General features: G+C 46.6%; 1 protein-coding gene across 2 annotated transcripts; it reads right to left on the bottom strand.

Moving 5' to 3' along the window:
* Positions 1-1,131: 1,131 nt before the first annotated feature.
* LOC125501862 lies at positions 1,132-13,139 on the bottom strand. Of its 2 annotated transcripts, none has more exons than XR_007279638.1 (4): positions 12,960-13,139; positions 12,730-12,890; positions 8,499-8,761; positions 1,132-1,540 (listed from the first exon to the last, which is right to left on the bottom strand). XR_007279638.1 is itself a non-coding variant. In XM_048658971.1 (4 exons), the coding sequence occupies exons 1-4, from the start codon at positions 13,050-13,052 to the stop codon at positions 1,498-1,500; spliced, it is 552 nt and encodes a 183-aa protein (XP_048514928.1). In that variant the 5' UTR covers positions 13,053-13,139; the 3' UTR covers positions 1,132-1,497. The 2 variants fall into 2 exon arrangements, 1 of the variants encoding a protein (XP_048514928.1); XM_048658971.1 differs by having other exon boundaries at positions 8,507-8,761.
* Between the last annotated feature and the right edge of the window lie 2,202 nt (positions 13,140-15,341).

Genomic DNA, 15,341 nt, shown 5'->3' with positions numbered 1-15,341 from the left:
GCGATGCTATGTGTATATATATGTATATTATATACATATATAAATATGATATTCGTGTTGCAGTCGCGAGTTGCAAGCTGAGGGTAATTTACAACGTTCGATGTATAATCGTAAATTTAACGCGATAATTATAATAAAATACGTAAGTTATACGTGGTAAAATCGGATAAACAAGGTCGGCCGATAGCCGGCGTTACGGCGTGTATTAAAGTCGCGGGTATAGCGAAACGATATTGCTTTCGAATCGGTAACCAAGTTGCTTCGACGATATTTAATACCGCCAATTATTATCCAACTCGCGCAACATAACCACGGAGGCTGTACCTACGGTAAAGCCGTACGAAAGAATATTACCATAATTGCCGTCACTTTCCCAGGTCCCCTTAACTCGACGACGACGACGACGACGCCGCCTCTGTATTCTCGCAACCCAGAGGCCTCGATTCTCGACGCGTCGCACGGACACTACGCGACACCGATGATTGAATTATACTTTCCCATGGAAACTGCGGGGTAACGATCTCGTCCGGAAACAGAGATAAATCCGCTCGCCGGACGGGGTGTGTCGGACACGACTGCTGCAATTTCGACTTCGGATTTGGAAAATTTATTTTTTTACCTCCGTTTCTCCGTAATAAATAATAAAAAAAAAAACGGAAAATTCGAGAATATCGAACGAGACGAAACGAAGCGACGAGCTAACGGTTTCGATAATTGGGATTATAATTTGCGGAAATTCGAGTAGCGAATTTTTTTTCGGTTAATGAAATTGTTGAGATCCCGAAAGAGCCTCCGGATGATGTGATACGATCGCCAGGTCCTTTGAGATCTGCATAAATTTTCCTCACTGATCGTTTAATGGGTGGTTACGTACCCCCGGAAAAAGAGAGAGAAAGAGAGACAAAAAAAAAAGAGACAAAATAAAAATGAGAGGGGGAAAAAATTGGACGAGTCTTCGGGTTGTCGGAACGAACGAAAGCCGAAGAGGATGAAACGAGCGCTTACCGGGGGGGGGGGGGGGTGGGGATTGGTAGGGGTGCAAAAGAAGTGGCGGGCGGCAACCGTTTCACCTTGCGTAATGACTCGGGCGTAAAACCTTGATTGAGATCTCGAACGCCAGGTTTATGGACTTGATAACGAGGGCCGCGTCCCGTAATTACGGACAGATGGAGCCATGTTACCTGAATTTATTTACGGTACCGAAGCAAAGCGGAGATAAAAAATACTTGATAAAAGAAAAAAAAAAATACCTTCCATTTTTTTTCTTTTTTTCACAAATTGGATAAAAGGTGGAAAACTTCTCGTCGCCATCCCCCCCCCGTTTCGAGGGTCGCTTTTTCCACTTCGTTATGGCGAATAACATCCGTTCGAAATACTTCCTCTAACGAACATCATCCGATCGGTCATTAGTCCTGATGAATATTAATCGAGGCACACGAGGATCAGGTGTAGGTCGCTCAATTTTTTTTTCACTTCAAAAGAGTAAAAAATTGGCGATCACTCGGTCAATCCGATTCCGGTTTCTTGAACTCGAGATGCTCTAGAAATTGAATAAAAAAGGGAGAGTTTTTTTAATTTGTCTGGGCCAATGATGAAAAATACTAGAGAAAAATAAAATCCACCGAGTGTAAAGAGGGGGGATGAAAAAACGACCCCTGAATCCGTGCCCGGCAATTAAACGTCATACCGTAGATTAGAAACAAAAAAAAAAAAACGGTAAAAATTCGTCGTAAAATAACCGACCAAGAAAACGTCAAGAAAAAGAAGAAGAATCGCGTCCTCGTCTCTTAAAAAATTGCAATAACGTATCCGAAGTAAAATTCATAGGATAAAACGCTGTAAAAATAATGTAAAGGCTCGATTCGGATTTCTTTAGCTCTTTGCCTCTCTTTTTTTTTTTCATCAGTCGGAAGCTTCTAATCGTCGATATCCAGTGTAGGGAGGACCGGGGGTGAAGCAATCGAAGAAATATATCGTACGTAGACGGAATCGCGACGGTGAGAAAGCGCGTTAGTCGTATACGACGTGAAGAGAAAGAAGGAAGAAAAAAAAGAGGAGAGTTGGGAAGGGGAAGGGTAAGGGGTAGTTTTTGGACTCTTATTGATGGTCGCCGTAAGACACGTGTGTCGGGGCACATTTGTTCCGTCATTAATCGTGCAGTAGCAAACGGTGTCTCGTTCGTATAGTTTCGTTGCTCCCGAGGTTTCCCCCCCCCCCCCCCCCCCCCTCTGCCGTTCGATCTTTCCGACGTTATTTTCCACCCCCTTAAATCCGTGTACGGGAGGCGTACGCACGACCTCCCCATCCCTCTCATCCCTCTCTCTCTCTCTCTCTCGCTCTCTCGCTTTCCTCTTCTCGCCAAGTGTAACGCGGCTCAAGGCTCGCCTCCGGTGATTTATCCGAAGCGCCCCCGCCAGGCCACCCCGCCTCCCTAATCTCTCGCCGCGCGAGTTCCCCGTTAACCCCGCGTTATCCACCCTGTTCATCTTCCTGACTCTTGCCCCCGCTCGCTTCCTTACTTCCCACCTAAACCCCCGACCCCCGGTGTTCTTTCTCGCTTACCGACATTTCTCTCTCTCTCTCTCCTCTTCTTCTTCTTCTTCTTCGTAGCTAGCTAGCTAGCTCCTTCCTTTTTTTTTTTTTTTTTACTCGCCTCTCACTTTTTCTCTCTCCCGCATCCGGTAAAGAAGCGACCATCCAGCCAAACGGAGCGAGCCAAAGCCAGCCAGCCCCGTGATTCACGTTCTCCTATCTCAGCGCGAGATCTGTGGGGATTCGTTTAACCGATACAAGCCGAGACAAAGGCAACCCCACTAAAGAACCTTCATTTATTTACCACCGCCTTCCTATCCGCCACTCGCCCCGAAGAACTACTTCACGGGTTCTTCTGGAATATAAGCGGAACACTGCTTACCCGGCGAGAGGTGTGAGAGGCAAAAAAAAAAAAACGAAAAAAAAGGAAAAATATGAGGAGAACAAATGTCGCGATTTAAGGCGATTTTTTAGGACTATTTCTTTGGATCGCCGATCGTCGAAAGTTGTCGAAAATCGAAAGTGATGTGTACAATACAGCGTCACGTGGTAGAGATACAGGTATGTCCTTACCGCGGATGTTTGTAAAATGTAAAAGTGAAAATAAAAGCGGGGAGGCGCGGGTATGGTTACGTTACAGCGGCGGGTGGTGTAATTAACGACAGTATACCCACAGTTAGATTAACGACGTTCGGGGGACATGCGGAGTGTACGTTGATTATATATTCGTATATATATGTATATATATATATATACATACGTACACGCGATAATTATATCCATGCGGACAATTTATAGATTTGCTCGGGCGGACACTGACAACTTGGCCGGCATTACCCCGACATTACTCCCGTCGTCCTCTCTACCGAGTACGGGTATACCGGCGTGACTAACGACCGGCAATTGTCTTTACGACAGCTCATTAATTCTTGCCACGCAACGCGGGGGTCACTACCGACTCACAGCCCGCGACTGCACTCGGCACTTTGTCTTTTACTACGTCCCTCTTTCCCCTCTCGCCCCGCTTCGCCCCTCCGTTCTCTCGCTCCCTCTCTCTCTCTCTCTCTCTGTCCCCATGCCTCCGTTTCGCCTCTCTTCGCGGCTTACGGCTCTCGGGGCGGTAGCGGCGGCCCGCCCGTCATCCGAATTATACAATCGAAACGCGCCGGAGAGACGAAACACGTTTCTCATTCGCCTCGTTTCGTTACTCGAGTTGCCCCTCGTTTCGTTTAAATCGAGCACCGATTTCCCCCCCCCCCCCCCCCCCCCCTCTCGTCGCTCACCTGCGGTAGGCCGAACGAAAAAAAATGAGAAAACCAACGGAGTCTTCGTGATTTTTTGTGAGTTTTACGTCCCCCGGCGTCCTGCGATGAGAAGAGAAGAAGAAAAAAAAAAAATAATAATCTTCGAGGTGGTCAAGCCGACGGGGTGACGACGTACGGCCGACTGCGGTATAAGCCCAGCGGGAGTCTCTAATTTTCGGTCTCACTTTTTCCCGTGGCGATATATTTTCGGTTACCACAACGACACGTCTAATTTTGTACGTCGTTCGGCACGAAGCGTTGAACGTTTTTTCGGAAGTTGTGGAAAATAAAAAAAAAAAAAAGTATTCGAGCGGTTCGGTAGAAAATTTTCTCGGAAAAATTCGGCGCCCCCCGATATCCAGGGGATCCGGAGATAAGAAGAAAGACTCCGGGGGCAACTTTAACCCCCCCCCCCCCCCACACAGCGATAAGGGATACATAAGGTTCGCGAAGGGTCGGAAGGGTCGAGAAGTTCGAGCCGAGAACTGAAACGCGCCGGGTATGTTCGAAAACGATGGGGTTGAGTTTCTCGTTCGGGAGGCGTGAGCGCGAGTCCGCGTTAAGGGACGAAGCGGGGGGAGGGGGGGGGGATGCCGACCGAGGGGGACGAAAAAGGGGGGATGGCTCTCATCGTGCGGCTACGGGAGATTAGATGCAGGCAATTAGCGGGAAATATGAGAAGATCTTCCGCACCTCGGCGTAACGGGGGGGCTTTTCCTACGGCACCGCGGCGCGTCGTCGGCCAACGATTTATACCGACGGTAAAACGGGGGGTGGTGCGAGCGTGCTGCCGCCTCCGCTAAACACGGCAAGGCGTCTCGTTGAACGCTCTGTTACTCCATTAACGCGGTAACGTAGATCCGAACCACCTCCACCAACCCTCTCGACTATTACTGAGAGCGAGTAAATTGTCACAGGGACGTCGCCTATTTGTACCTATAGCAGTCAATTTTCTGGCAAAGGAACGTTCGGACTGGAGAGAGAGATGATGAGAAAAAAAAAAAAAAACAATTTGGTTCCAAAAAAAAAAGGAAGTTTGAGCACAGAGTTTGAAAATTGTGTTAAAAAATGATATTGTTTTTCTTCTTTTTTTTTTTTTGATTTTGTGAAATCAGTTTTACTGAAAATAAAGCGTAACATATGCGAAGGGATGGGATTTAAGATTATTAAGAACCCCTAGCCCCCTTCGTGCGTCGAAAACACACGACGTTATATACCTGTCCGTTTTTTTGGTACTGCAGGGTAAAAAGTGATAAACTTTTTCGATCTCATTTCGGCAGTCGAGACAGAGAATTTGAGCGGTCGAGGGAATGAGGTGAATATACAAAGAGGAGCAATGAAAGTAGGTTCAACGGAGTGCGGGGTCCGGATTTATCCGAATTTTCTAATCGCTCGATCGGCGGAATATCGATTGCTAATAAAATGTTGGCCGAATTAATTGGGTCTCCGTTTTCATCGGAGCGATTCCCCGTCGGTATGAGAATAAGAATAAGAATAAGAATAAGAATAAGAAGATAAAGAATGAGAAGAATTGAAAGAAAGAGAAGCGTATCAAAATTGATTGTCCGAGAGTTCCTCGATAACGACACGCGAGCGCATTCGGATGTTTTCTATCACACCGTTGATCAAACAACGACTCTTCGAAGCGGATCGATAAAAATCCCGAGTCCCGACGTTGATTGAGCCAGGTTTCGATGTCACGCCGGTCTACGAAGACCGCGTCGTTGTTTCGGAGTCAGCTTTCGGCGTTTGTTTTGAGATATTTCGACCCTCGTCGGTTTCCCTTTTTTCAATTTTCATTCCTTTTTTATCCCCCCCACTATATGTAGTATATCCAACGGTACTTACAATACACCTACCTATACACCTACAGACACACCGCCGCCGCGCGATCCGAACGTCTCACGCATCGTCGGAGCGTCGTTCACCGAGAATAACGACGCGTGACTCACTCGAATGGTCCGTTGTAATTAAAGTAGAGATGAGGTGACTGCCACCGCGTTCTCTCTACGTGTGCACGCGGTGTAACCAGAGGATATATCTCTTCGCCACGGTTGCGGAGGCTGCGCCGCCGGATAATACGGCCACATGGCGGTACGCGTACACACACGCACACGAGATCGCACACAAGAACGAGGGTGTGTATGGATACACTGTACCCGACAAATGATTAACAAGCCAGATAAAAAGCAAGACACGATGTTAATGCGGCGTAACGAGCCGAGGAAACCGGCCTTTTATACGTATATGTATACGTGTATACCAGCTTCGCCGGTAACGTCGACGGAATTCTAGCCTGTCAGATATCACGCAGATCGAGCATCGAGATCTTTCATGCAACACACTTTCGACAGACGACGACGACGACCACGACGACCGTTAAGAAGCGTATCGTAATTAATCCCGATCGCGGTCCCCCCGACGACTACGACTACGACGACTACGACGACTACGACGACGTAGCCGATTATTTTTCATCGTCGTCATCGTCGAATTTCGAAGGAGAATCACGTAAGCCCATTTTCGGGAATACACCGAACGTTCGCGACGAGGAAGGATCCTTTTTTTTTTTATTTTCTCTTCTCTTTTTCTTTTTTTTTTTGTATTTTTTGGCGATCTTTTTTGCGCCGAGAGCGAACAGCAGGTCCTCTCGTTGATAGGTTTGGCTTGGATGCAGTGAATATAAGAGATCGTAGAGGGTGAAAAGGGTATTTACGACTAGATAGGGAGTGCCATTAAGCCAATCAGATGCGGTGAAATGGCCGTTGTATATATTCCGCCTCGCGAATGCCTCGACATCTTTTATGATCGGGTTTTATCTCAACGACTCGACGTTTCGCAGCTTCGCTCGTTGTGTACCGAGCGACGAGATACCCGCCGCGCAACGAAACGAACGTTCTACGCCGCGCAAAAACCAACCCCATCCACGGAATCGCGAGGAGCGAGGACCCGCAACTTTTCAACGAAACTGTGCAACCGCTTCGCAATCTATTTTTCCCCGTCGATTTTTTTCGACAAGATTTTTGGCCCCCTAAAAATTCATATCAATTTTTGGCATTCGTCGGAGGATCTCATTGTCAGCAGAATCACAAAATCCACGTCTCCTGCGCGCGAATGGCCCTCGGAAAGTGAGATGATCGTAAAACGTAGGGAGGGTAGTACGGCGGTGGTGGTGGTGGCGGTGTGCCCTTCGGGTTACGGGTTCGGGGTTATAGGTCATACCTAAGTGACAGCGGCTCGTCGGATGCCAACTAATGGCTGGCTGTCGGAGCTACGGACCATCCATCACTCTTGGTGCTCGGTGCTCGACCACCTTCGTCATCCTCAACCCTATAGGAGCGTGCGCGCGTATACCGCGCTCTACGGGGGCCCCCAGCTCCCTCCCTCCCTCCCTCCCTCCGACCGCGCGCCAACGACCTCCTCGATCTTAGGCGGTTTGGCTTTCCTTCGTCAGCGAAGGGCACCGCCACCGTGAGTCGGGGCCGATTCAACGTCCGAAAGACGCATCCCGCGTGCGGTGATCTCGTGTGTATGTATATAAGGGAAACGAGAAAAAAAAAAAAAATAAAATAAAGGAAAAACGAGGAGAAAAGGATGAGCCAAACGAACGCCGACGACAGGCGACGCTTTCGATCTGTCAATTCGCCCGAATCGTTCGTCTGGTGCGAAACGAGATCATAGAAGTAGATCGATTAAACGAAGGGATTCAAGACAATGAAAAATATTCAAGTTCCCTGATTATTCGAAAAGAGATCCTGTTTTTGTTTTTCCTTTTTTCCTTTTTTGTTTTTGCTTTTTTTTTCTTCTATCAAAAAAATTGCGAGTCGAACGGGGCTCAGGGGTGGAAAGATGATGTTTCAGCGGGGTATGAATTTACCGGAGGAGGGGAGGGGGGGTTTTTCGCGTGTACGTAGAGTAACGACGATGTGTGAGAAAGAATATATATTATCCAAGCGGGGCGAAAGAGCGAGGGGTGGGGGGTTGGGGGTTGGGGGGGTAAGGGGGGGTGCGGTAGGGGCAGTAGGGGCGACGGAAGGCGTTCGTAGGGATTTATAGTCGAAGTCTGCGTGCAATCGCTGGCCCATGCATCACCGAGGTGCTTCCCCCTTGGGGCTAAGAAGTTCGCGGAGCTGTAGGCAGGGTCGAGGGTGAAGGACATCACTCACCCCGGGGGCTCCGCTGGCCCACCGGCGCCCTTCCAGTCGTCCCGCGAGGTACCCCGGGACGTTTGTCCCGACTGTCTAACGCGACAGATCCCTCCTTACCCCGGCTGCACACCCTTCACCCCCCACCCTCCCCAGCCCTCGTACGCACCGCCACCCTCTCCTGTCCATCTTCTCAACGCTACAATTTATAACGAACCCCATCCATCCAATCGGATTACCCGCCATACATCACCGCGACGGATTTTCACGAAGGATATACATGGGGAACGTATGCTCGAAAAAAAACAAAAAAATTACCGATTCGGGAGGGGCTCGAAATTAGAGGTCAGTTTTGCGTGACCAAAAATTCCGAAGAAGATAGAGACGGAAAAATCGTTGGAATTCAATCGATAAAACGAATTTTTTTCGAATTTGGATGTAACTAACTAATTGTAAATGGCGAATGAAAAAAAAAAATGCGACGAAGCGAACGATTTAGCGAAAAGTTCTTTTTTACCTTTTTACTTTTTTCTCACGTCGTGGAGAGCGGCGGTGATCCGGGGTAGGGGGGGAGGGTCTGGATGATGTCCCGTGTGCGTTACGGGACGTGATGTTTCGGATCCTTTCCGACGGCGTAAAGTTGTCAACCGTAAAGTTTGGCGGGTGGACAGGAAGCTGTAAAGAAGCTGCGCTGTCACTCGATCCTGTCGCAGCCGTTGTCGATGCATTAGGATCCCTTCTCCTTCCGACCATCCTCTCCCGTATCGCCTCGGTAGGGCTCTATATTTCACAACAGAAAGAAAAAAAAAAAAAAAGGGAGAGAGAGAGAGAGAGAAAAAAAAAGGGAAAACTTCTTCACACAAACGAATCTCCTGTGGTGGTCATTTTAGTTTTTTCTTTTTTTATTCTTTGCATGGTGAAGAATCTACGTTATTATATATCGGTGAAGCGAATTCAATGGACGGTGGCGATTGCGAGAGAAGAGTAGAGAAGAGAAGAGAAGAGAAGAGGTCGGCCTGTCGACGCGTTAAAGATATCGTAAAGCGCGAATTTCCTTATAAGTAAGCGTATCTGTATGCCTATGTAAATGAACCCGGCACATTGTAGAGTTTGCGAGTACACGAGAGATATGGCTCGTTACTTTAACGTACGCTTTGCGGTATAATAACGTGCCGGAATGGCAGTCGCCGTATCCGCGGAGCCTTCTTCGGTGGAGATCATTAATCTTTACGGAACGGTAAAACCCTCGCCGAGTAGTAGTTTCACCGATGCGAAAGAGGAGGGGACCTTAACACTTTGTAAGTTTCAACATCGCTGACTGCACCGACTGAAAACCGCGCGCGCGCGTTATTTGTGCACTTTACATGCATTCGTGTCAAGCCGCATGAAAGGTAGAAATGAAATTGATCGGATAATTTCGATGCAACTTACGAGGAATTTCGAAGGCTTCTCATTCTCGAATCGGACGTCTCGGGTGTGGAAATTCTTTTCCGAATAGCTGATTCAAATCGATCCGTAGAATTGATCGGGTTATCGCCAATTTTTTTACCTTTTTGGAGCGGAAAAATTGAGATATCTCGATGGGAAAAAATCGTAGCTCGATTTGGACAACGGATTCGTGTTCCTGAGGTCGAAATACATGAGAGGAGTGCCATACGATCAATTCTCAATCTCTCAGATTCAAATTCCTGGGTAGGAACTGCATCGAAATAGACGATAAAATGAATTTTTTATTCTTGATCCCGAGAAGCTGGAAATTGGCGATCACTCGGTCAATTTCAGAGATAGATCAATTTTCCTTTCGGAATCGGATTCCTGAGGTCAAAATACATGAGAACAGTGTCTCACGATCAATTCGCGAGAAAAAAAAAAAATTGGCCCGAAAATCCCCAAAGGGATTTGAACCCGTGCAAATTTATCGATTTTTGGGTCGAAAATCAACATTTTATTTTCTTGGGTTTCCTATGCTATTCCCATGTATTTCGATCTCAGAAATTCGAATCTGAGAGCCAAATTGATCTATCTCTAAAATTGACCGAGTTATCCCAATTTTTGCGCATTTTTTGGCTCAAATTTGAAGATATTTCGATGGGAAAAAATCGTAGCTCGATTTGACCAACGAATTAATGTTCTTCGGGTCAAAATATGTTTAAAAAAAAAAAAAAAAAACGATCTTCAATTAATTCTAAAAATACTCCATTTTGGGGTCAAAAATAATTTTTTTCATACTATCTTCATGTAATCTGACCTCAAAAAGTTAAACTGATCAATCGATGAAATCGTCGACGTTATTGCAAATTTGAAATAATCTTGAGCTGCAGATTTTGTTCGTAGGCGGAAAAAAATTTCGGTACGAACAACGGTAATCAATCGAAGTCTCGTCGAAATCCGTTACGCGTTTCAGAGCACAACCTGCATCAGCAACTGGTGTCAGAGTTTAAACGGTACGCGATGCTATGTACATGTACTATAGAATAGAGGTAGATACATTATACGTTGCGTAGTACACACAGGTGAATACGTGTGTGTGTGTGTGTACAAATACTTACGTAGGACCATCTCATCGGTGATGTTGTTTGTGTAACCCGTAATAGAAATAGTCGAGGGGTGGGGAGGGCAGGAGGGCGTCGATCCGTCCAGGTTTCTCGTTCCCGTGCGACTGCGGCGATGCGGTGGCGGTATAGAGGCGCCCTCGACGACCACCCCTGGCAGCCCCGAACTGCCAGAATTAATTATTACGTTTCAACCCTCCCCCTCCCAACAACAACAACACGCGCTCACTAATTTGGAAAACACACGGAACGATTTATAGGCGGCGTCCGTCAGGACGGATCGTCTGGCGCTGCGGAGTCCGCTAGCCGAAAAAAACACCCCGTCGGACCGTATTCATTCGGTCGAAACTGAACCGACCCCTAAACGTACGATATGAAATCTGTTGACCCGAAATAAGTACTTTCAGATGTCCGTCGATTCTTCGTTTTTTATTTTCTTCATCCTTCGGATTTTCCAGTTCAAACGTAATTTCTGATTCAAATTACACGTACGCATTGAAAAAGTAAGGGTTTTTGAAGTAGTCCGGGTTTTCGTGCGAGAATCGCTTCCGCTCTTTTTTCCCTCAGAAAAAAAGAATAGAAAGCCGTATTTATTTACGACGGGGGGCGGGGGGGGGGGGGGGATATATCGTGGAACGCTATCATATCCGAGGTTATTAAAAACCCCCATAGTTTAGGGTAGCGTTAATGGGATAAAGTTGTACGTTTCACGTAACAGAAATAGGCTCACGTACGTACGTATGTATGGTGTATCATGCATCGCACGTAGAGATATATGTACATATAAAACAGGGTGTATATATATATATATATATATGCATAAGTGTGTAGCGGAGCGGTGGGCGGTAAACTACCCCGCAATCACGTAAACGCAAGTGAATTGCTTCGGAGTATCGCGCCTGCGATTTACGATCCAACCCGTAAAAACCGCTCACGCCAACGCCCGCTCGCGTCAAGCGAACTTCCCTCGGCACAAACCCCGCGCAACCCACGTATACACCGTGCGAGCGCCCGTATAGGTATGTAGGTAATACGTGTATCCGTACGATAGCGAAATTTCAACCACCGCGCGAACTACGCGCGGTGGAACACGTCGCGGAAAACGAGAACGAAACACCCCCGCTCCGATCGTCGTCGCGAAGCGAACGGAACGGAAAAAGAAAAAAAAAAGGGATGAAAAACACGAAATCAGAAAAAGTCGTTACTCCGGTCGAAGAAATGTAGAAAATATATCGCCGCACTCTGCCTACCAGTTTTTCATAATTGTACCTGCGACCTACCACGTTGTAACGGCCCTCTGGAAAATGGACCCATTTTTTAAGGGTTGAAAGAGGTGTTTTTTTTTTTGTATTTACGGTTTTTTTTTGGCTTCAGTAGACCGAAACCATCGAATGGTATATCTCGTAAGTTTTCTTGGAGAGAGAAAAAAAAAAAAATGGATTTCTTTTTTTTGATTTTCGAGTTTTGAAAGTTTGTGGAAAAATTGTATCCACGGCGTTTACTTTGTACGTAGAGCTTCGTGCGTTCCTGGAGGTACGTAAACGCCGCAACGAGAGAAACGAAATGGAAGAAAATAAAAAAACGATGTAAAAAAAAAAAACTAAAAGGAAAAGTATATAAAAACAACAAAAAACAAAAAAAAACAACAAATAGAGAATAAGAGATTGCAGTAGCAGCTGTTATACTTATATAAGAGCGTCGGGAAAAGCTTGAGAGAACAAATATGATACAAAAGAAACGACGAAAGCCACCCGGCTTTAGAACTATCGTCGAAAGCCCGACTCTTAAACAACTTCCTTTATATCGCGTTGTGTTTTTCCCGTGGACGCGGCCTTTAACCGAACGACATTCTCTCCACTACATTCTTCTCCCTAGTTTACGTTTTTACTGATATTGCCCCTTTTCCTTTTTCGCTCTCTCTTTTTTTTCCTTTCTTTCTTTCTTTCTTTCTTCAAACGCTCTCATTTTTTTCAAACGCTCAGTGTTTTTTTTTTTTTTTTTTTATCAAATCAAAACGCTCGCAAAATATCATCGAAAAAATGAGAAACGCTGAGTTCCCTCGTGCGATACGAGACGATCGAATTTTGACTCGTCGTTAAAATTACACGGGGGTTTTCTGATCCTCGCGTAATTCAATGAAACGACTATTTCGAGAAGTAGGTACGTCGTACCTACATACACACACACACACATTACCTTAAACCCGAAGTTAGCCGCGTTGAGTTTCGTCCTTTGGGGGATGATCCTGGCCGCCGCGGCGTATGGATGGATAGTCCATTTCGGGTGATTATTGCTCGTTTCCCACAAGCGTAGGTTACGCGCACACCCCTGTACGCGGGACTCGTAAAAGGGCGAACCTATACACACACGTACATACATACATACATACATACATACGTGTGCCAAGGACCACCTGCAGCACGTACCGCGAAGGGTTGACGTTGGGATGACTTGCGGTGAGTTATGCTCCAGATACGGACGGTAACAGGCGGCGTGGTTTCCATCTTTATGACCGCCATTAACGTCCGGCGCAAACTCTCATCCCTCGGCTACACACACATATATCCTTCCCGCAGTGCCGCCTTTACGAGGTCCCTCCGAAGGGCCCACCCCCCTCCCTCTCAACCCCTCCGAACCTCGCCCTTCGACGACATCCCTCGCGGCGACCGGTGTACCTGCGACTCGAGAGGTTTCTGAAAAAAAAAAAAAAAAACAATTAACGAATTAATCGAATCCGAAGACAGATGGATAGAGAGAGAGAGAGAGAGAGAGAGAAGAAGCTTTTACAATTAAGGGATAATCGGTAAATCGGATGATCTTTGAACCGCGTTTGTTACCCCGGTGAGCGTGAATCGGCTTCGCTTCGGTGGGGGGGGGGGGGGGGAGGGGGTTAATTCCGGTGGTTCGCGGAGTACGTATCGGCGAGGACGATAAATTTCCGGTTGCTCCGCGCGATACAGCCGACGCGTACGCGGTGGGTTACCGTCTCTAAACCCGCGGCCGGTTGATATCCTGGGGGAGATGCCCTTTGCCGTATTCGTTTCCCCCTTTTCCCCCCGTTTTCCCCCTTTTTCCCTTTCCCGTTTCCCGCGTATTCGAACGAATTCCTTTTTCGTTCCACGTTGGTCCCGCGATCACACCCAGCGTGTACCATATATACCGTGTTCCCACCCGTACGTACGTACGTACGTATAATGCAGGTGAAACGGGAACGCGAAGAGCGTCGGTCGCTCCTGCGCGGCCCCCGTCTCCGCCCCGCCAACGTCGAGTATATGAGTTATCGCGCCATATAATTCCATAATTCAGATTCATACCCGGAGTTTACGGCGTACCGGGTAACAAGCAGACTGCGCCCGTTGTTTTATGACCCGCAAACCCCCCCCGTTCGCCCTTCGCCGTTCTCCGTGCCGTCAACGCCCATCGCCGCGGCAACCACCGGCCACCGACGTACCCCCTGTCCCTTAAAATAATAGGACGGTATATATCGCGTAAGCCGGTGTCGGTAAAATTTTTCAAATCATCGAAAACCGTGGAAAAAAAAACAAAAAAAAATTTGAATGGTACGGAAAAATTTCAACTATCCGATCGTTTTTCTGGGTACAGAAATTTTATCTACTTGTTGAATATTTTCGTGCAGAAAACAAAAAACTACTCAGTTGCAACGAATCGATGAAACGCAAAAACTGGGTTTCGTTTTTTTTTTTCCAAATGAAAGAAGGAAAGTACATTTCAGAACATCCGCAAACGCACGAGGTTATTTTTATATTCTGTTAAAAAGTAAAGAAACGAAAAAAAGAGAAAAAAACAAATTGGCCGTTAAATGAAACGTGCCCGAAAGATCAGCAGCAGCGGCAGCAGCAGCAGCGTCAGGTTTGTAGTATCTTATCTGAACAGATCCAGCAGACTCGACATCAAGCGTAGAAAGAAATGAAGAGGGGTAAAGGGGGTGGGTGGGGTGGGTGGTAACCGGTGTAGGGGAGATGCGGCAGTGGTGCTAAGTGTTAAATATGTTAATTTTTATCAGGCATTACTTTGCGGATAAACGAGCAATTTACATACCTATATACCTCGCGGGAGCGGCGGGCGTCGTATCGTATTCTTTTTTAATTTTTTTTTTTCAAAAAAAAAAAAAACCATCGCGTTACACGTTGGCGGATTTTCGTTGGTGGTGGTATCGGTCGTCTCTGCAACGCAACCGCCCCTTTACGAAACGTATCGCGATTCCACGGATAGGGTTTTCAACGCGCGCTGCAGACGCCCGCAAAAAACAGAAAAAACAGAAAAAAAAAAAAAAATCAAAAAAATTAAAATATAAAATAAAGTAAAATAAAATATATGCCAAAACGCGCGCCCCTTATTATACATTCATTGTTTACTCTCGCGCTCCCCGTTATATATAATATAAATTCAGGTACGTTACGTATAGGTGTGGATATATACGTTATATATATATGTATACACAAAGTCCCGGAATTCGTTAATTTTTAATCTCACTTTTATAGCCGCCTCTCTCTCGCATATATGCGATAAGGACGGTAGGCTACCCGGCCCGCCGTATTCCCATGGAAATTTTGAACATTTTTTTTTTTACAACACTTCGAATTTTTTTCACCCCCTCCATTTTCTCTACCCTTGTTATTATCGCGTCTGTCGCTTTTCGCCGTTCGGAACACGAACACGCTTTCCATTCGGTATCAAAAAATCGTCGATCAACCGTGCACGCGAGATCTGTCGTCAACTTTTCAAAAACCAACGGTAGATCGAATCGGGTCGGAATTCGGTCGAATTTTTTTTCGGCACCGTTGGAA

Source organism: Athalia rosae, chromosome 7 (assembly GCF_917208135.1).
Source record: "Athalia rosae chromosome 7, iyAthRosa1.1, whole genome shotgun sequence".
NCBI lineage: Eukaryota > Metazoa > Arthropoda > Insecta > Hymenoptera > Athaliidae > Athalia > Athalia rosae.
This window is presented reverse-complemented; position numbering and strand designations above follow the sequence as displayed.

Excerpts from the sequence above, each read along its gene's own strand:
- LOC125501862 (XM_048658971.1), bottom strand. The coding sequence starts at position 13,052 with ATGGCGGTCATAAAGATGGAAACCACGCCGCCTGTTACCGTCCGTATC. Across the intron at positions 12,891-12,959 it reads CCCAACGTCAACCCTTCGCG|GTTCGCCCTTTTACGAGTCC; the intron begins GTACGTGCTGCA and ends GTGTGTGTATAG. Across the intron at positions 8,762-12,729 it reads CGGCTAACTTCGGGTTTAAG|AGCCCTACCGAGGCGATACG; the intron begins GTAATGTGTGTG and ends TGTGAAATATAG.